At 47.0% G+C, this 21712-nt stretch overlaps 1 protein-coding gene across 1 annotated transcript in view; it reads right to left on the bottom strand.

Moving 5' to 3' along the window:
* Window positions 1-704: 704 nt before the first annotated feature.
* Window positions 705-21712, bottom strand: part of LOC147114555 (cadherin-7-like) — a 190992-nt gene continuing 169984 nt past the window's right edge. Inside the window, exons 8-12 of the mRNA XM_085992295.1 lie at window positions 18430-18566; window positions 14343-14464; window positions 12158-12275; window positions 6699-6950; window positions 705-2370 (exon numbers count right to left, since the gene is read on the bottom strand). Of these exons, the coding sequence (XP_085848421.1) occupies window positions 1883-2370; window positions 6699-6950; window positions 12158-12275; window positions 14343-14464; window positions 18430-18566 (1117 nt within the window). The 3' untranslated portion in view covers window positions 705-1882. The remainder of the gene's footprint in view (window positions 2371-6698; window positions 6951-12157; window positions 12276-14342; window positions 14465-18429; window positions 18567-21712) is intronic.

Raw genomic sequence — 21712 nt, 5'->3', positions numbered from 1 at the left:
TGTAGTCACTGCTGTAATGTAGGAAACACAGCAGCCAAATTGCACACAGCAAGTGTGATAATGACCAGATAATCTGTTTTTAGTGATGTTGATTGAGGGATAAATATTGGCCAGGACACTGAAAGAAAGAAAGGATGGAAGAAAGAAAGAAAGACTTGCATTTATATAGCGCCTTTCATGACCACCGGATGTCCCAAAGCACTTTACAGCCAATGAAGTACTTTTGAAGTGTAATCACTGTTGTAATGTAGGAAACGCGGCAGCCAAATCCCACAAACAGCAATGTGATAATGACCAGATAATCTGTTTTAGTGATGCTGGTTGGATTATAAATATTGGCCAGGATGCCGGGGAGAACTCCCCTGCTCTCCTGAACAATAGTTCCGTGGGATCTTTGACGTCCACCTGAGAGAGCAGACGGGGCCTCGGTTTAATGTCTCATCCGAAAGGCGGCACCTCTGACAGTGCAGCACTCCCTCAGCACTGCACTGAGAGTGTCAGCCTAGGTTTTGTGCTCAACTCTCTGGAGTGGAACCTCTGAACCCACAATTTCCTGACAGAGACAAGAATGCTGCCATTTGAGCCACACCTGAGATCTAACTCCAGAGCTTTTAGAAACAGAATGCCTTCGGAGAGTAATGTGATGCTGATCCTATTTGTACTCGTGAGTTCACGTTCATCAATTACACCATCATTTTGCTCAGTAAGATTAAATATTGCACTTCATTGTGCCTTTATTATCAGAGGGCCCAAGTCTGTGTCAGATGCTGGAATTGAAATGAAAGTGGGCCTACAATGAACAACAGATTCCCGCTGAAAGCCATTAGTTATTCTGATTGCTCCTGAGAAGTTTCCCACTATTTTCTAAACAGAGAGAACATTTTGAGTACACGACATGAGAGTCGAGGTAATTTCCCTGATGCTGAAGTCCCAATGTGTGAGGACCACTGCTGGATGTGCGTATCGGAAACTCAGGTGTGTTGCAAATGCTTTTCTGGCCTTTTTACAAATTCATTTATGGGATGTGGGCATCGCTGGCAAGGCCAGCATTTATTGCCCGTCCCTAATTGTCCTCGAGAAGGTGGTGGTGAGCCACCTTCTTGAACCACTGCAGTCCGTGTGGTGATGGTACTCCCACAGTGCTGTTAGGTAGGGAGTTCCAGGATTTTGACCCAGCGACGATGAAGGATCGGCCGATATACTTCCAAGTCAGGATGGTGTGTGACTTGGAGGGGAACTTAAAATGGTGGTGTTCCCATGTGCCTGCTGCCCTTGTCCTTCTAGGTAGTCCCCTGATGTTGGTGAGGAGAACTTTACAGGGTCGGCTGGGCTGGGTGTGCCGTTGCCGTGTCCGTAGCCGGTGCTGAGTTTGATGCCGGGTGGTCTGTCCGGTTTCATTCTTATTATTGTGTTTCGTAGTGGTTTGTTACAACTGAGTGGCTTGCTAGGCCAGTTCAGAGGGCAACCACATTGCTGTGGGTCTGGAGTCACATATAGGCCAGACCGGGTAAGGACAGCAGATTTCCTTCCCTAAACGACTTTAGTGAACCAGATGGGTTTTTACGACAATCTGATAGTTTCATGGTTACCATTAATGATATTAGTAATTATTCCAGATTTATTTAATTAACTGAATTTAAATTCCCCAGCTGCCGTGGTGGGATTTGAACTCACGTCTCTGGATGATTAGTCCAGGCGTCTGGATTATTAGCCCAGTGACATTACCAAAACGCTACCGTTCTCGTAAATGAAATGAAATGGTCAGAAAAATCACACAATACATGGCTGAACTTCCAATACACACTGCGGGCGGGTGAGACTCGATATCAAAAGCTCAAAGCCAGAAGCTGTGACATTTAAATGTCCCTCTCCTTCTCTCGCCTCATGAGGCCAGGTCGCTTACATAATTCCCGTACAAGTCCGCCAACTTGCTGAAGCGAGGCCCCCAGTCACCGAGGTAATCATAATGCTGGTCTGAGGCGACTGAAGCCGAGGAGCTCAAGGAGCCCGCGACTGAACCGCTCCCCTCAAATGCGTACGTCTGCAGGGAGTCAAACGGAGGAGCAGAGGGGTCCGTGTCGGCTTCTTTCAGCCTTTCGCTGATAAACTCTCTAAAAACAGCGGCATCCGGGCTCATTCCCAACGACTGCCTGTACAGAGACTGGATTTCAGGCGTTACGCCTTTTCGAGCCTTGGTCTCTCGCACTACTCGTGTGCTCCTCAAGGTGGCCATGTTGAAAGCTTCTGTGTCCTCTTCACCGCCCCCTTCATCATCGTACCTGACAATGTTCTCCCGGATATCATCACCTTCGTGTGCAAACTGAGGGTACTTCTTGTGTCGTCTGAGCGTTAGAAGAAGTAAGACAAGTGCTGAGGAGGAAGCGAAAAAAAAAACATTCAGGTGGCCTGTCGCAATCTGATGAGATCATGTAACCAATCTCTTGGGTGGACTGTAAATTAGTCCAAACATTTGAAATTAACAAAACTAACTTTTTTTTTAACACAGGCCTTAACTTTTAGTTAAAACATTGTTTTTTTGAGAGGTCACCTGCAAACATAATCCAGAACTTCGGGTCTCCACGGGTGAGTACACACGGGGTACTCACCCATAAGCCCAATGGAAGTGCCGGTTTCATGCATGCACTGCGCATGCGCTGGAAACCGGCACTTCCGTTCCCCTGAAAGAAGGGGTTGAGAGGTGGAACGCGTGCGCCGGAGAGGCAGAGCGTGCGCATTGAACTTACTTTTTTTTCCAGGTTTTCCCGGGAGGGTAAGTCTCCAGGCGTTACACTTTTAAAAAGCAGGCGTAAGGCCTGCTTTTAACAAGGTAAGTGGTGAATTAATTAAAATTAAAACATTTTTTCCACAGGTTTATTATTTTTAAATACTTTAAAGAAAGGTAAGTTTATTTTTAGCCCAGTTAATAAATGTAATTAATATTTTCAAAAATTTAAATTATTGTTTAAAATAGTTATTTCATGTAATTTATAGTTATTTTAAAAATGTGATGTGTTTTTTTTAAATTTATTTGAAGGTTTAGTGATGTTTTGGGGCTTATAGTATTTATAGGTTTGACAGCTCTTCCTGTCAAACTTATGAATGAAGCATTCCCTGCTACCATTGGCTCTCCATGACCCACATGATCCCAGGGGATGCATTGAACTAACTGCGCCCCTGGGACACACAAGCACTGCGCGCCGGCAGTTGGAGCAGGCCCAGGATCGGAATCCCACGTGGGCCCACAGCTCAACGGCCGGCGCGGTAGGTAAGTGCAGGTCGGGGGCTTGCACCCGCGAGAAGCCCCCGGCCCGAATTTCTGGGCCAATGGCCCAGATTTTGCGTTAAGAATAATGGCGAGGCTGTCAGCGCTCACCGTTAATATGGAATAAATCGGACAGCAACTTCTGGAGTCCACACATGGGCAGTTAAACACGTAAATCCAGATGTTGCTGGCCGATTTGTCCTGCTCCTCCACAGGCTGCTCTATAACACTACCCCGCTGAGAGCCTCGACATTGAAATCCACGTAAGGGTGTTAAGTTGCTGCACTTAGGTTAGGGCAGGTGCATTCAGGTATATAGGAATTTTTAACTGTGTGATCAGTCAGAATTACTACCAAACAGCCTCTCTGGCCCTGAAAATGTAATTTTACAAGTGTGGAGTCTCATTCCTTCAGATTTCAATTAAAATATATTTTTTTCCTTTTTCTTTCTGTCTTCTATCTCTCTCTCTTATTCCCATCTTTCTTTCCCTTTCTGTACATGATTTTACAGTGAATTAAATATTCTAATTTATAATTCCTGGTTTGGACTCCGTGTGTCTCAGTGAGGATTCTTCAAGCTGATTGGTTGAAGAGATGCGCTGTTGCTTGACCTGCTCACACACCCCACACATCCCCTGTAGAGGGCGCTATGCTGAAAATGATCTCCAGCAATCGCAAGTTGCCGCAGAAAAGCACACGAAACATTCGTGGGCAGCTGTGAGCTGCTTGTTCATTGCATGGTTTCTAAAGACTATTGCTATCGAGATGGGCCAATCTGTTTTCTTTTTACAATCTTCATATCTGCATATAAGGCATATGGTATCAGTAGCTAATGTGAATTATCATTGCACTGTTGTCTTAAGCAGAGAAATATGCAAATAGTATGGAGATCTAAACAACAAATTCCATGCTAATTATGAGGATCCGGGATTTAATGTGGGCCACTTGACTTTCTTTGCTCAGAATCTTCAAAGACATCAAAGCTTTATATTAATTCAAGATCTTCCCCTGAGCTGCCATGCTGATTTCAGATTTGTTTCGGCATCTCTGAGGTTTTTTTTTTGTTCATTTATGGGATGTGGGTGTCGCTGGCAAGTCCAGCATTTATTGCCCATCCCTAGTTGCCCGCGAGAAGGTGCTGGTGAGCCGCCTTCTTGAACCGCTGCAGTCTGTGCGGTGAAGGTACTCCCACAGTGCTGTTAGGGAGGGAGTTCCAGGATCAAATCAAAATGAACCTGCAAAGTGCTGCTCAGTACCCAAAACTCCTCAACACAGCGTTGAATCTCTCCAGAAGTCTCTCTCTCTCTCACTCAGAATGCGTGGTGCAAAAATGTCACCGACAAAATAAGGCAGGAAGCGGTCGCCTTTAAATAACCCTCCCCCAGTCCATTCCCGACTGCAAAACGCTCCCCTCAACCTGTCATTGCTAGCGGCAGGTAGTACAGCAGGGGGCGCCACTCAATATCCAGTCCGTGGCACTACCGGGGCATTGCATGTTCAACTGACGTCATGATCTGCCGACGCAGGAGATCGTGGTGGCAGTGTTTAGCGCCGCTGCAAAATATCTGGTCAATTTCGCGAGCGGCACAATCATCGCCATGCCCGGGCGCTAGTTGCTTTGCGCCCCATTAGCTACCTCTTAAGGCGCTAACGGGAGGTGCAAACCAACTGAATTTTTCCCCCATAGAGTCATAGGGGGTGATTTTGCCGATGGGGACGTGATGGAGGCGGGGCTGCTGTTTGTCGGGTTGACGTCCGGCCAACCCACGCTGTTTTCCCTTGATTGACCTTGTTAAGCCCGCCCAGCGGGTTTAGCAGGCCAATTAAGGGAAAGCCGGTGACAGAGAACGTCAACGTATGACACTTCATCTGTCACAAAATTTTGACAGCTGAATTTTCATTGTTTGATAGCTTTGAGAAGCTGCCAAACACTGACATTCTCTGTTGTTTGGTGAGTTCTTGTACTCAAGACTCTCCAAACCTATTTCCTGAGCAGGAAGCAGATGGCTGTTACATCGGAGAATGCAGCAGCCATTCCGTCATCCCTGCCGGTGAGAGGCCGGAGCCTCCGGTTCCCCAACCGTTGAAGCCTGCAGGAAGAAACAAAGGGAAGGAAACTTTTTCTAAGACTTTCCACTCACTTCACATACTTACCACTCCACACTTGCACCCATCCCTCACCCCCACAGCGCACTTTTCGACCCCTCCAACCCCCGCAGACCCACTGCTCACCTCGCTGACCCTGGCGAGGTTTCCCGACGTCGGGAAACCCGCACTCGTGTTGGAAAAATGGGGATAATCCTTTTAACTGCCTGTTAATTGCCTGTTAACAGGCAGTTAAGTGGCTGTAATCTCCTTCCCGCCTCGAGGAGACGGGTCCCAGAGCAAGTCGGGGACCTGCCTCCTGGGAAGATGGCACGGAGGCGGATTGGGGGCAGCTTGGGTATCCGCTCCCAGTTTCTGCCATTTTCCCGGCAGACCAGCCTCCATACTGACCTCCCCAGGGCTGGCAAAATCGCCCCCATTCAGTCATAGAATCGTACGGTACCTAAGGAGTCCATTTGACCCATCAAGTCCGTGCCGGCTCTCTGTAGAGCAATCCAGTCAGTCCCATTCCCCCGCTCTATCCCCGTAGCCCCTCAAGTGCCTATCCAGTCTCCCCTTGAAAACATTGAGTGTCTCCGCTTCCACCACTTCCGTCGGCAGCAAGTTCCAGGTCCTCACCACTCGCTGCGTAAAAAAGTTTTTCCTCACATCCCCCCCGTATCTCTTGCCCAAAACCTTAAATCTGTGTCCCCTAGTCCTTGTACCATCAACTAGTGGGAACAGCCTTTCCCCGTGTAGCCTATCCAAACCCGTCATAATCTTGTACACCTCTATCAACTCACCCCTCAACCTCCTTTGCTCTAATGAAAACAAATCCAGCTTCTCCAACCTGTCCTTGTAGCTAAGATCCCCCATCCCCGGAACCATCCTGGTAAATCTAATGGTGATATGTGCAATGCTACAATGTTCTTTAATAAGGAAGAAGTTTAGACAGGCCCATCAGCAGTGACCCAGGCACCATACCAGGACAACAACAACAACTTGCATTTACATAGCGCCTTTAACGTAGTAAATCGTCCCAAGGCGCTTCACAGGAGCGTTATCAACAAAATTTGTCACGAGTCACCTAAGGAGATATCAGGACAGGTGACCAAAACGCTTGGTCAAAGAGGTAGGTTTTAAGGAACGTCTTAAAGGAAAGAGAGGTAGAGAGGCGGAAAGGTTTAGGAAGAGAATTCCAGAGCTTAGGGTCTAGGCAGCTGAAGGCACGGCCGCCAGTGGTGGGGTGAAGGAAATCAGTGATGCTCGAGAGTCCTGCCTTAAGTCCCACCCTGCTTCCAACTCATCGGCTGACACAGTGGTGTCAGTAGGCACTCTGTGAGATTCCTCACCTATTATCATCAGGACACAGACCAGTACGGCGATGAGTGCTCCAGTGCTAAGGCCAGCAGGCAGAAAGAAGGCATCAGCATTGCATAATTGGCCAATGCCATTGCTATTGCAGTTACACACTCGGACGGTGAGGGTGTTGGTGCTGCTCAGTGATGGAGTCCCGTTGTCCACGATCAGGATGGGCAGGAAATAAACGGCCTGTTCCCGTCGACTGAAACCAGCTGTCCGAGTCAGAATCACGGCGGTGTTATCTAACAGATAAAGGTTAAAAAAAAAACAGTTTGGTTGAAAAGTACTGAGACAAATGTGGAACTGAGTCATAAGGATCCTGCGCAGTACCAGGTTCGATCGCCGATATGCACTGAGTCTGCTTAGTATAGCCAAATTGTTGATAAGGATGTTACAGAATGTTTTTTAAATGGTGATAAACTCTTAAATGTTGGTGTTCAGAGAGATTTAGGTATCCTCGTACAGGAAACACCGAGAGTTAGCGTGCAGGTACAGCAAGCAATTCGAAAGGCAAATGGCATGTTGGCCTTTATTGCAAGGGGGTTGGAGTATAAGAGTCAGGAAATATTACTACAATTGTACAGGGCCTTGGTGAGACCACACCTGGAGTACTGTGCACAGTTTTGGACACCTTATCTAAAGAAGGATATACTTGCCTTGGAGGCCGTGCAACAAAGGTTCACTAGATTGATTCCTGGGATGAGAGGGTTGTCCTACAAAGAGAGATTGAGTAGAATGGGCCGATACTCTCTGGAGTTTAGAAGAATGAGAGGTGATCTCATTGAAACATATAAAATTCTGAGGGAGATTGACAGAGTGGATGCTGAGAGTTTGTTTCCCCTGGCTGGAGATTCTAGAACTAAGGGGCATAATCTCAGGATAAGGGGTCGGCCGTTTAAGACTGAGATGAGGAGGAATTTCTTCACTCAGAGTGCTGTGAATCTTTGGGATTCTCTGCCCCAGAGGGCTGTGATTGCTGAGTCTTTGAGTATATTCAAGGCTGAGATAGATAGATTTTTGAACTCTAGGGGAATCAAGGGATACGGGGATCAGGCGGGACAGTGGAGCTGAGGTAGAAGATCAGCCATGACCTTATTGAATGGCGGAGCAGGCTCGAGGGGCCGCATTGCAAATTCCTGCTCCTAATACTTCTGTTTTTATGTTCTTATGTTATATTTGGCGTTGTGTCCCTGGGCTAGAGAGGAAGGGATAAAACAACCAGTCTCACCTCTCCTGATTGATACCAAGTGACTCATGCTACAAAGTGAATGTTGTAGTAGGTCAAGATCAAGCAAGGTTGTGATTCTAACGATCACTGTCTCATGCCACTCATGAAGACTGACCATTTGGATGAGATACCCTGTCCCCCATGGAACTATCACAAGCTGCATTTGATTTAATAGAGGTATGTTAACACTTTGGCTGTGGGCTTGTATAAGGAACAGATTTGAAGCCACTGCAGAACTGAGTTACATGTATAAAACAGCTTCAGCAGGAACATTAGCTCTGCAATAAAAATAAGAAGAAGCTGAAAAACACTCAGCAGGTCAGGCAGCATCTGTCGAGAGAGAAACAGGGTTCATGTTTCAGGTCAGTGACCTTTCATTCGCTCTGCAATGCAGGGTTTGTTGGGGCGTGATATGCAGATTTTCTTCGACTAAGATAAACATATATACGCCTACCATTTCCGCGATGATTCTCCGACCTTTCACCCTAACTTAAGTGCAAGAGGCTGTACCCGCTTTTTTTTTCCCGGGTGTTTCTGCTAAAGTTACGGTGGGAGAACAGAAAAGCTCGTGCAAATCTTCGCCCCATAATGGAAATGCCTTGATGATTCCAGTAGGTCATTCAATCACTTCTGAATTGATATTTGGAGGGGAGAGAAGGTGAGAGAGAGAGAGAGGCAAGGAAGGGCTATTCTGGCTGACTGGATCAAAACTGAAATGTGGTCTCTGTGGGGCTTGTGTGTATAATGGGAGACTGGGGGAAAGGTTAAAAAAGGATTTTAATTACATTTTTTGATTCTTCCTGATGTATCAAGCATATAAGAAGACTAACTTATGTGGCTATAGTATCCTCCAAGGAAGTAATTTCATTTACATCACGCGATAGATTTTACATTTTACACATTCCAATCGGTTGGCAGATATATCGTCAGCGCCTAATAGGGTTTTCCATAAATCTCAATGTGCCAAATTATCTATCTATCTATTTGCATTGTAGAAACAGTTCCCTTAGTGCTGAATCTACATATGATCTAAGAAAGGAACAGGCTTAAGGATGGTCTTTTCTAGTTCTGTGCTAGTTCTAGTTTATGTTGTTGTGTTATGCACAGAAATATATCACTCAGGACTGAGATGAGGAGAAATTTCTTCACTCAGAGGGTTGTGAATCTTTGAAATTCTCTGCCCCAGGGGGCTGTGGAGGCTCAGTCGTTGAGTATATTCAAGACAGAGATCTTTTTCCGAGTGGCAGGCAGTGACTAGTGGGGTACCGCAGGGATCGGTGCTAGGACCCCAGCTATTCACAATATATATTAATGATCTAGACGAGGGAACTAGATGTAATATCTCCAAGTTTGCAGACGACACAATGCTGGGTGGGCGTGTGTGCTGTGAGGAGGATGCAGAGAAACTCCAGTATGATTTGGACAGGTTGGGTGATTGGGCAGATGCATGGCAGATGCAGTATATTGTGGATAAATGTGAGGTTATCCACTTTAGTGGTAAAAACAGGAAGACAGATTATTATCTGAACAGCAATAGATTTGGAAAAGGGGAAGTGCAACGAGACCTGGGTGTCCTTTTGCACCAGTCGCTGAAGGTAAGCATGCAGGTGCAGCAGGCGGTTAAGAAGGCAAATGGTATGTTGGCCTTCATAGCGAGAGGATTCGAGTACAGGAGCAAGGATGTCTTGCTGCAGTTGTACAGGGCCTTGGTGAGACCACACCTTGAGTATTGTGTGCGGTTTTGGTCGCCTTATCTGAGGAAGGATGTTCTTGCCATGGAGGGAGTGCAGCGAAGATTCACCAGTCTGATGCCTGGGAAGGCAGGAATGACGGATGAAGAGAGATTGGGTCGATTAGGCTTATATTTGCTAGAGTTTAGAAGAATGAGAGGGGATCTCATTGAAACTTATAAAATTCTAAAAGGACTAGACAGACTAGATGCAGGAAGGCTGTTCCCGATGGCAGGGAGTCCAGAACCAGGGTCACAGAGTAAGGATAAGGGGTAAACCATTTAGGACTGAGATGAGGAGGAATTTATTCACCCAGAGAGTGGTGAACCTGTGGAATTCTCTACGACAGAAGGCAGTGTGAGGCCAACTTATTAAATATATTCAAGAATGAGTTAGATATATTTCTTAAGGCTAAAGGGATCAAGGGATATGGGGAGAAGGCAGGGACAGGGTACTGAATTTGGATGATCAGCCATGATCTCATTAAATGGCGGAACAGACTCAAGGGGCCGAATGGCCTACTCCTGCTCCTATCTTCTATGTCTCTATGTTTCTGTGCTAGATTTTTGGACTCTAGGGGAATCAAGGATATGGAGATCGTGTGGGAAAGTGGAGGAGAGGTCGAAGATCAGCCATGATCTTATTGAATGGCGGAGCAGGCTCGAGGGCCGTATGGCAAACTCCTGCTCCTAATTCTTCTGTTATAATGTTCTTATGTTACAATTGCCATTATGCCCCTGGGCTAGAGAGAAGGGAAAAACAGTCAGCGTTACCTCTCCTGATTGATACCAAGTGACTCATGCTACAAAGTGAATGTTGTAGTAGGTCAAGATCAAGCCAGGTTATGATTCTAACGATTACTGTCTCGTCCTACTCACGAAGACTGACCATTTGGATGAGGTCGAAGATCAGCCATGATCTTATTGAATGGCGGAGCAGGCTCGAAGGGCCCTATGACCTACTCTTGTTCCTATTTCTTATGTTCTTATTGTGGACTCTCATACTTTGCATGGCAAGTAAGGATGAGAGATGTAGATTTATTTTGGGTTCTCTATTTGCATAGTTCATGGGTATTTTTTTTTTTAAATACAGAATGTAGTGCATCAGATGTGTTTACATAAAACATTTGAGGGCAATATTTTTGTGTCAATTGACTATGAATGGGTGGATAATTCCAGCTTCCAAGGTGTAGCACTAACTTATTTTGAATATATTTAAGTCACTCTGTGAACAATAGAGGCTTTCAACACCGTTTAACCAAGTAAGGTATGGGTTAACTTGAATTATTAAACAGTACAAGGGACACTTGTCGTCCATGGGCCTTTCAAGGACTATGCAGTGGGATTCACGCACTCACTCTGTAGCTACTTATCGAGAGAGAGAGAGAGAAAGAGGGGAAGACAGAAAAACGGAAAGAAAAAAGAAGGAAAGAAAGAATAAAGAAAGAAAGGTGGAAAGACGGAAAGAAAATGAAAGAAGGAAGGAAAGAAGGAAAGAAATAAATAAAGAAAGAATAAGGGGTAAGCCATTTAGGACAGAGATGAGGAAGAATTTCTTCACCCAGAGAGTGGTGAACCTGTGGAATTCTCTACCACAGAAGGCAGTTGAGGCCAATTCATTAATTATATTCAAGAAGGAGTTAGATATATTTCTTAAGGCTAAAGGGATCAAGGGATATGGGGAGAAAGCAGGGACCGGGTACTGAGTTTGGATGATCAGCCATGGTCGCATTAAATGGCGGAGCAGGCTCGAGGGGCCGAATGGCCTACTCCTGCTCCTATCTTCTATGTTTCTATGTTTCTATTAAGGAAAGAAAGAAAGAAAGAAAGAAAGAGAGAAAGAAAGTGAGAAAGAAAAGAAAGAGAGAAAGAAAGTGAGAAAGAAAAGAAAGAGAGAGAGAAAGAGAGAAAGAAAGAAAGAGAGAAAGGAAGAGAGAAAGAGAGAAAGGAAGAGAGAAAGAGAGAAAGAGAGAAAAGAACAAAATAGGAGTAGTCATAGATTATCTTCATCTGATCAATTGAGTCTGAACAGTGGAATTCTTCAGAGGAGCTATGCATCACAGCGTGTGCACAGTAAACTAAAACCTGTCCCAAGTGACATTCGGATGGATCGGCCACACTTAAACAGGAAAACTCAAAAGGCCGTTATAGCAAAAGAAGAGACAGGGATTTCTGTGGAGCTGCCAACACTCTGGTGATTTACAATGCCTAGGGGGAGGGGGAGGGGACGGGGGCAGAAATAGTTTATTCTTGTTGACTGGCGAGCTGAGAACAACTACAAGTGGAAATTCAATTGCTGCCTCTACAGTAATGAGCTCGCCTGTTGCTGCTGTGATTGCTGCACTCTTCACAATTATTGTCTATCACACGCCAGAACGCGCATCGATAACGTGCAAAAATCCAGTTAGCATCTCGCACCACAGCAGGGGTCACCACAGAACACCCGAAACGTAAGCAAACCCACTCGCTCAGACACACCCCGAGTGTCCTACCTTGATTGTCTCGAACAGTAAAATTGGGATTTCTGGCAGCCTCTGACGCCAGAGTAAAGAAAAAGTGATGTCCCACCGACGGCTCATCCTTGTCCACTGCGCTGATGGTTTGAATGAGCTAAAGTAGGAAAGAGTTGAAATCGGTCAAAAATAGAACTCAAAGATCTCACCTTGTCCTTCATTAGAAAGAAAGACTTGGATTTCTACAGCGCTTTTCACGACTACCAGACCTCCCAAAGCGCTTTACAGCCAATGAAGTACTTTTTTGAAGTGCAGTCGCTGTTGTAATGTAGGAAACGGGGCAGCCAATTTGCGCACAGCAAGCTCCCACAAACTGCAATGTGATAACAACCAGATAATCAGTTTCAGTGATGTTGATTGAGGGATAAATATTGGCCAGGACACCGGGGATAACTCCCCTGCTCTTCTTCGAAATAGTGCCGTGGGATCTTTTACCTCCACCTGAGAGAGCAGACGGGGCCTCAGTTTAACGTCTCATCCGAAAGACGGCACCTCCGACAGTGCAGCGCTCCCTCAGTACTGCACTGGGAGCGTCAACCTAGATTTATGTGCTCAAGTCTCTGGAGCGGCACATGAACACTAATTGATTGACAGGCTGGGGTCAGGAGCACGGTTATGATGTTTAGCTGCTAGGATGGAACTGCGCTTTAACTTGTCTCTTTCGAAGCCACTGCTCAGATACTTCCGCTGAGGAATGATGTGAATAAGCACACCCTGAGGTCAATTCGTAGTTCTGGTAGCCGGGGAAAGTTTGGTGAGAGCTACGGACCAAGAGCTGGGAAGTGGGATTAGGCTGGATAGCTCTTTGTTGGCCGGCGCGGACACGATGGGCCAAAATGGCCTCCTTCCGTGCTGTAACTTTCTATGATTCTATGATTCTACCAATTCACCCCACTCCCCCGCCCCTTCCACATAGCATTGCAAATGTTTCTTTTTTTTTAGTACGTACCCAGTTCCCTTTTGAATAGTTACTATTAAATCTGGTGCCTTTTCAGGTAGTGCACTCCAGGTCAGAACAACTCGCTGCTTAAAAAAACAGTTCTCTTCATTTCTCCCCTGGATTTTTTCATCTTTTTACATTTTTTGAAACGCTTTTTATAAAAGATTGAAAGCGTGGCATCTGAAGTGTGAGAGAGACAGCAAAAGTTTTACTGATACAGATGTCATCTCAAACTAGAAATTGTAAGTTTACATAGACAGGCTGGTGGAATGGGCGGACATGTGGCAGATGAAATTTAATGCAGAAAAGTGCGGTGATATATTTTGGTAGGAAGAATGAGGAGAGGCAATATAAACTAAAGGGTACAATCCTAAAGGGGGTGCATGAACAGAGAGACCTGGAGTGAATGTGCACAAATCGTTGAAGGTGGCAGGGCAGGTTGAGAAAGCAGTTAAAAAAGCATACAGGATACTGAGCTTCATAAATAGAGGCATAGAGTGCAAAAACAAGGAAGGTTGAGAGGAGATTTGATAGAGGTGTTCAAAATCATGAGGGGTCTAGACAGAGTAGATAGAGGGAAACTGTTCCCATTGGTGGAAGGGTCGAGAACCAGAGGACACAGATTTACGGTGATTGGCAAAAGAACCAAAGGCGATGTGAGGAAAAACTTTTTACGCAGCGAGTGGTTAGGACCTGGAATGCACTGCCTGAGAGGGTGATGGAGGCAGATTCAATCATGGCTTTCAAAAGGGAATTGGATAAGTACCTGAAGGAAAGTAATTTGCAGGGCTACGGGGAAAGGGCGGGGGAGTGGGGCGAGCTGAAGTGCTCTTGCAGAGAGCCGGCATGGGCTCGATGGGCTGAATGGCCTCCTTCTCTGCTGTAACCATTCTATGATTCTATGAACATTAATGCCGCATTTTAGCTGGTGGGCTTGTATGGCATAATGTCACTCTGTGGTTTCTTTTTGTACATCCCACATGATAATAAACTATAAAGCAATAGCGCAAAATAAAATCGCAATTTCAGTATTAGATCTGCTCTTGGTAAAAACACTGATGTTTTCATTGCCAATACCGATTGTTTCAGCAGTAGCATGTGTCAGCTGATCAAAGCAATAACTGAACGCTTGGCAAGCAGCCAAGCCGATACGTAATTCCACAACAGGCTGAATGTGACAAAATTGCAACTGAGACAGTCTCATATTTACAGGGGCATTCTTACCTGGCCGTGCTTTGCGTTTTCACACACAAATGTTTCGTATGGAATTGGGAACACGGGAGCGTGATCATTGTGATCAAGGACTCGAATATGCACCGACGTCGAAGTAACTTTCTTTGGATCACCTGGTGGAAACAGCGGATAGTTAAGAAGATAGTGCAGCAAGTGATTAAGAAGGCCAATGGAATGTTGGCTTTCATTGCTAGGGGGATAGAATATAAAAATAGGGAGGTATTGCTTCAGTTGTACAAGGTATTGGTGAGACCGCACCTGGAATACTGCATACAGTTTTGGTGTCCATACTTAAGAAAAGACATACTTGCTCTCGAGGCAGTACAAAGAAGGTTCACTCGGTTAATCCCGGGGATGAGGGGATGGACATATGAGGAGAGGTTGAGTAGATTGGGACTCTACTCATTGGAGTTCAGAAGAATGAGAGGCGATCTTATTGAAACATATAAGATTGTGAAGGGGTTGGATCGGGTGGATGCGGGGAGGATGTTCCCGATGATAGGTGAAACTAGAACTAGGGGGCATAGTCTTAGAATAAGGGGCTGCTCTTTCAAAACTGAGATGAGGAGGAACTACTTCACTCAGAGGGTGGTAGGTCCATGGAATATGCTGCCCCAAAAAGCTGTAGAAGCTACATCATTACATAAATTTAAAACAGAAATAGACAGTTTCCTAGAAGTAAAGGGAATTAAGGGTTACGGGGAGCGGGCAGGAATTTGGACATGAGTCTAGGTTCGGATCGGGCATGGCCCTGTGGGTAGCGGAGTGGGCCCAGGGGCCATGTAGCCTGATCCTGCTCCTATTTCGTGTGTCTAATTCTGTTAGATTCAGGAGATGATTCTGTGATAGTAGGTTGGCGGTTAGGATCAGATCAGCCATGATCTTATTGAATGGCGGAGCAGGCTCGAGGGGCCGATTGGCCTACTCCTGCTCCTATTTCTTATGTTCTTATGTTCTTATAAGATGAGCAAGTGTGTGTGTGTGTGTGTGTGTGTGTGTTTGGGCTAGAAATTCATCTCCGGCGGCGGTGCAATGCGGGCTGTATCGAATTGGCCGCCTGTTATACGCACTGTCCTAACAGGCAGCCGATCAGATCACCCCCGTTTTGCACCACCAGCCGAGATGAATTTCTAGGCCACGCTGATGCCTGTGTGTTTATTTTTGTAAGTGAAACCATTTAATTTTACGGCCTTGCACATTCTCTGTTATTTTCTGGCGATAAGTATTGCTGATTGATATTAACTTCAAAAAGTGGAAACAATTTTCTATTTGCTACAATGATGGTTTCGCAGAATGGAACCTGTTTTCATTGGAGAGAAGGAACGATTCAGCGGACACCATTTGGGCCTTTCAATTGACCAGTAACTAAACCGGACCAGCTACATAAATACTGTGGCAACAAGAGCAGGTCAGAGGCTGGGTGTTCTGCGGCGAGTGTCTCACCTCCTGACTCCCCAAAGCCTTTCCACCATCTACAAGGCACAAGTCAGGAGTGTGATAGAATACTCTCCACTTGCCTGGATGAGTGCAGCTCCAACAACACTCAAGAAGCTCGACACCATCCAGGACAAAGCAGCCTGCTTGATTGGCACCCCATCCACCACCTTAAACATTCGCTCCCTCCACCACCGGCGCACCGTGGCTGCAGTGTGTACCATCTACAAGATGCACTGCAGCAACTCGCCAAGGCTTCTTTGGCAGCACCTCCCAAACCCGCGACCTCATCCACCTAGAAGGACAACGGCAGCAGGCGCATGGGAACACCACCACCTCCAAGTTCCCCTCCAAGTCACACACCATCCTGACTTGGGCATATATCGGCCATTCCTTCATCGTCGCTGGGTCAAAATCCTGGAACTCCCTCCCTAACAGGTCTGTGGGAGTACCTTCACCACACGGACTGCAGCGGTTCAAGAAGACGGCTCACCACCACCTTCTCAAGGGCAATTAGGGATGGGCAATAAATGCTGGCCTTTCCAGCGACGCCCACATCCCATAAAACGAATTTTAAAAAAGGTGAAAGTGGGCTGTTTAATTTAATACAATCGCAAAATTAAAGCATAGAACTATTATAATAATAAAGCTCTTCGAATGTTACCAATAGTTTTATTACCGTAATATCAATGTTCATTTCAGCACTTAAAAAATGAAATTGACAAATTGACTTATGTATCCTGAAGAAAACCCTGCTTAAAACCTACCTCCTTTACCAAGCTTTTAGTCACCCCTCTGAATACCTCCTTCTTTGGCTCGGAGTGGTTATTTATCTGATTACACTTCTGTGAAGCCCCTTGGAATGATTTTCCATGTTAAAGGCACTATATAAATGCAAGTTGTTGTTGCTTTTAGAATAGTGAACTTAGGACTTTTACCGGATTGTGTTAACCAAGCTGTTCTGAAATAGTACTCAAGAAATCTTCGAGGCTCTCTTGTAGGAAGAGGGAGGATGATCTTGGTACACGACAGACAAACACTCTGCCAGTGGCCCTATCTGAGGGTAAGGAACATTATTTGTAACTCGTTGATCTCCCCTGGAATTGCAGCAGGATTTATATGAATTGGGCCTGATCTCTCCCTGCTGTTGCTGGTGGGCAGTGCTCAGGGCATTGTGACTGCAAGTGCTCCTGCTCTTCCTCATCTTACTCCCTCCGCCGCAAAACATTTCACCTCCTTCTGTGCGCTCATTCCGTTGCCCCCTTTCTTCAGTCTCTCCGATGGTTACTCTACAATTCCTCCTCGCCACTCCATCGCTGTGCTATGACTTGCAACTCGTTGAGTTGTATAATTGTCCTTCTGGCCAGCACTAACTTTTTTTTTATTCCACGCGGGTTCATAAGTTTCATAAATAAAGTCAGGACTTCAGTTGGCTGGTTTGTGTATATGATGGGGGTTGTTGGGAGATCTCTGACCATCAGGCATCGGCTGGGCAGCTTGCATGGGCATTGGAGCATTGACCATATGAAGGACCCGGCGATGGCCATCCCATTAGGAGATGCGCGCTATGAATATTGGGAGGCCTCATAATGTGAGGAGTCAGCTGGCTGGAGGAAGATTAATGATGCATAAGATGGGGAGCGGAGGGTGTACCCAGAGACTAGGATGTTCAGAAGCCTGTTGGGGAGTGTTGTGTTGGGGAGGGAGGAATCAGTTCATTGTACAATACCTTTTATTTATAGGCTAATATAGTGGGGTGAAGAAGGGACTGTCCTGACAGATTGATTCCAGAGAATTTTATTTTACTGGAATGTAGTTATGAAGAAAAATTGAAATTGGAGAAATTACAATTTTGCATTCATTGATTGTTTATTTTCTACTTCTGTTGTTCGCCAATCAGAAAAGAGCAAACAAAGCACGGTGGCATAGTGGTTAGCACTGTTGCCTCACAGCGCCAGGGACCCGGGTTCGAATCCGGCCTCGGGTGACTGTCTGTGTGGAGTTTGCACATTCTCCCCGTGTTTGCGTGGGTTTCCTCCGGGTGCTCCGGTTTCCTCCCACAGTCCAAAGATGTGCGGGTTAGGTTGATTGGCTATGATAAATTGACCTTTAGTGTTAGGGGGATTAAATACGTGGGGTTACGGGGATAGGGTGGGATATGTGTTGGTGTAGGGGTTACGGGGATCGGGTGGGATATGTGTCGGTGCAGGCTCGATGGGCCGAAATGGCCTCTATCTGCACTGTGGGGTTTCTGTGATTCTGTGATCTGTGAAAGCGAGACTTAAATGCTTGACCTGGGAACATAGGAACAGGGTGAGGCCATTCAGCCCCTCGAACCTGTCCCACCATTCGATTAGGTCTGGGCTGATCCGTATCTTAACTCCATCTACCCCGCCTTGGTTCTGTAACCCTCGCTACCCTTGCCTGTCAGGCAGAAGAGAATTGATTGACTGCTCAGCACAGACTCAACATAGACAACAGGCTTGGAAGTGTGTGACCTACACAAGAATCGTTATTATAAAGGATATTTAATAGGTTACTAGGAAAAATGAAAAAAAAAGTTAGTTGATGGAAATTCAGCTGGGACGGTGCCCAGCGTTTGTGTCAAGAATCACAAAGACTTCAAGATGAAGAAAGGACTTACTTGCTTCCGATGCTGAGACTGATAAATTGTGCCAAGGGACTGCCTCTCGGTCAAGGGATTGAGAAGTCGTTATGGTTCCATTGTTTGCATCAATGTTGAAAATTCTGTCCCGATCAGTACGACGATCAATGGAATACCTGCGCAATTCACAGAGAAGCACACCATTTGATTTTTATTATGTAAAACTTGGAGCTCCACAAAATGAATCCAGAAAAATGCCACATGTCCCGCGAATGGATAAATGCCGGTGTGAAGGATAGTGTGTGCAGCCCCAGCCAGCCAGAGATTTCCTGCAAAATTAATTTGCCAAGAGACAGTTTGATTCACGTGAGTCCATCAAATCTCTTCCTTTGGATGAACTTTTCAGCAGCATAAGCCATTTTTTGTGATGTTGTAATTTGCAGACTTCCTCAGCCGAATCCCCCCCGGTATTTCACAATTTCCATCTACTTTCAAGAGCACAGAAACCCAATGCTTTGAAGGATTCTAACCAGTGTTCCAGCGACCTTTCCCCCACCCCCACTAATACAGAGAGTTCATCTGACAAGTCAGGCGCGTTCTCTCGCAGGCAATTACACCTCGTCAAAAGGGCGAGTGATGCGTTGCTGTGTGACATCCCACGACAAGATCTGTGAATTTTTTTTTTATGAACGGTAAGTGGAGACAAAGGACTCGCATTTCTACAGCCGCCTTTCACGACCTCAGGACGTCCCAAAGCGCTTTGCAGCCAATGAAGCACTTTTTTGGAGTGTAGTCGCCGCTGCAATGTGGGAAACGCGGCAGCCAATTTGCGCACAGCAAGATCCCACCGACAGCAACGTGATAATGACCAGATCATCTGGTTTGTTTTTTTCCTCTGCCACGTTGGTTGAGGGATAAATGTTGGCCCCAGGACACCGGGGAGAACTCCACCTGCTCTTCTTCGAAATAGTGGCCCGTGGGGTCTTTCACGTCCGCCTGAGAGAGCAGACGGGGCCTCGGTTTAACGTCCCGTCCGAAAGGCGTAGCGCGAGTTTGCATTAAAACTCCCACTGGCAGTGAAAATGCTGTCTTCTGAGGCGATGCAAGCAATGACAAATCACTTGCCTTCGAAGCTCCAAATCCAACAGCTCTCTGGGCAATAGCATTAGCGGGAACAGCAAAGAACAAGAGTTTCAACAGGACCTCAGTCCAGATATTTACTGGAAATTTTCACTTACTAAATATATTTTTTGCAATTTTCAGGTCCTAAATGAATATTAAAAAGTTTATGTGGCAGGTAAAATAGCCAAACATACGGCAGATATAGGCCTAGAAATTGGGTATAGCCCGCTTGAAGTGTTAGAACTGGCGCTGCGCAAAGTTTATAGCCAGACGAAACTTATCGCCGCCTGTCGCGATATTGGGTTGCATCGTCGCCAAAGGTGATTGAGGCGCAAATTCAGACGTTGCACGGGCCTCCTAAGACGCAAAACTTCCAGCGCTACCCAATATCGGCGTGGACGGGCGCAGCGCAGGTGATCTCAATTACCGATAACCACGAGACTTCCAGGCGCCGGCCGGCTCTTAAAGGGGTGGGTCAGTCAGCCTCAGCTTCCACACTCATCGACCTGTAGGCCTCAGAATCGGCGCACGCCCTTCTCTGGCGCAAAAAACTTGGTCAAGATGGAGAAGGTGAGACAGAGAGCAGAGCGCTTCAGCACTGAGGCTCTGGACCAGTTGGTGTCCGCAGTGGAGCGCCGTCGAGATGTTCTGTATCCTGACAATGGCAGGAGGCCGAATCAAAAGGACTACCGCCGAGCTTGGAGGGATGTTTGTCAGAGGGTCAACTCCAGCAGCATGACGACCAGGAGCCCTGTTCAGTGCAGGAAGAAATTCAACAACCTCACTCGGGTCGTTAGGGTGAGTGGTGTTTATGCAAACTTCTGATTCCCTCCATCTGCACCTGACTTCATGGCTACAGGGTGCGCGATGCTCCAATGGTCATGTGTCAGCAAGCACCCATGGCCCTTTCTGGGCACACACATGCACATTTTACTCAAGGCATCATGTAAGGGCTCTTGCAACATGGGGGCCATGAGATGATCACTCAGGGCATCATGTAAGTGCTCTTGCACCATGGGGGGGCATGAGATGATCACTCAGGGCATCATGTAACAGAACTTCCCCTTCTTTCCCCTGCAGTCCAAGCTGGCGACGATTTGCAAGGAGCAGCTTCGAACCGGTGGAGGACCTCCACAAGTGGTCACTCTGACGGATCTCGAGGAGAGAGTGCATCAGATTCTTGGAGAACGTCTGAGTGGTCCTGTTACCACTGCAGCTGCCGACCCCATTGTCGACAGCGATGGTAAGATTCTCACCTTTTACAGCTGTCTCCTTCCACTTGGTCCCCCCGCCAGCATGCTTTCTCACTGTGGAGCCATGTCAGAGCCTTGCCACAATCTGGCATGCCTTGATGCCAACCTGTCCTTTTGCTAAAGCCACTCTTCCACCTCCCTGCTTTCAGATGCTGCATCACCAGCTCGGGATCCGGCCCCTGAAGCTGACAGTGCCAGTGGCTCCGGAGGCGAGGATCAGGAGGAAGCCGCACCATCCGTTCCAGCTGCAGGGGAGCCAACACATCTGCAGACTGAGGATAGTAGCTCCCTGGAGGGGAGGGGGGAGTGCTCTGATGAGGAGCCAGTTGCCGGAACAAGCGGCCTGCATCAGCGCAAGGGGGGTAGGCAAGTTCGGGCACCGGCTCCCCGGAGGGCGAGGCAGGGAGCGATGACTGCTGCACAGAGTGCAGAGGAGGTGCGTAGCCTGGCTGAAATGAGCACCCAGGCCCGGCTCAGGCACACTGAGCTTATGGCTGCAGTGGGGAGGATGCCTCAGTCGATAGAAACACTGGCAAAGAGTGTGCTGGACTTTGGCGCTGCAATGGAGAGGACTGTCCAGGGCTTCGGGGCAGCAATGGAGAGGACTGTCCAGGGCTTCGGGGCAGCAATGGAGAGGACTGTCCAGGGCTTCGGGGCAGCAATGGAGAGGACTGTCCAGGGCTTCAGGGCAGCAATGGAGAGGACTGTCCAGGGCTTCGAGGCTGCTATGGAAAGGACTGTTCAGAGCTTCGGACAATCCCTGGAAAGGTCTGTCCAGGGCTTGTCCGAGGCAGTGGAATGGCCTTGTCCGAAGCAATGGAGAGAACTGTCCAGGGCTTCTCCGAAGCACTGGCACCTGCCACACAGGTCCTCAGTGCTGCCACGCTGTCACTTGCTGGCCTCGTCCAGACCCAGATTGAGGCAACGCGAACTCTCACTGCTGCCAC

This window comes from Somniosus microcephalus, chromosome 7, assembly GCF_052327205.1.
Source record: "Somniosus microcephalus isolate GS21.2 chromosome 7, FLI_Smic_1.0, whole genome shotgun sequence".
NCBI classification, from domain to species: Eukaryota; Metazoa; Chordata; class Chondrichthyes; order Squaliformes; family Somniosidae; genus Somniosus; species Somniosus microcephalus.
This window is presented reverse-complemented; position numbering and strand designations above follow the sequence as displayed.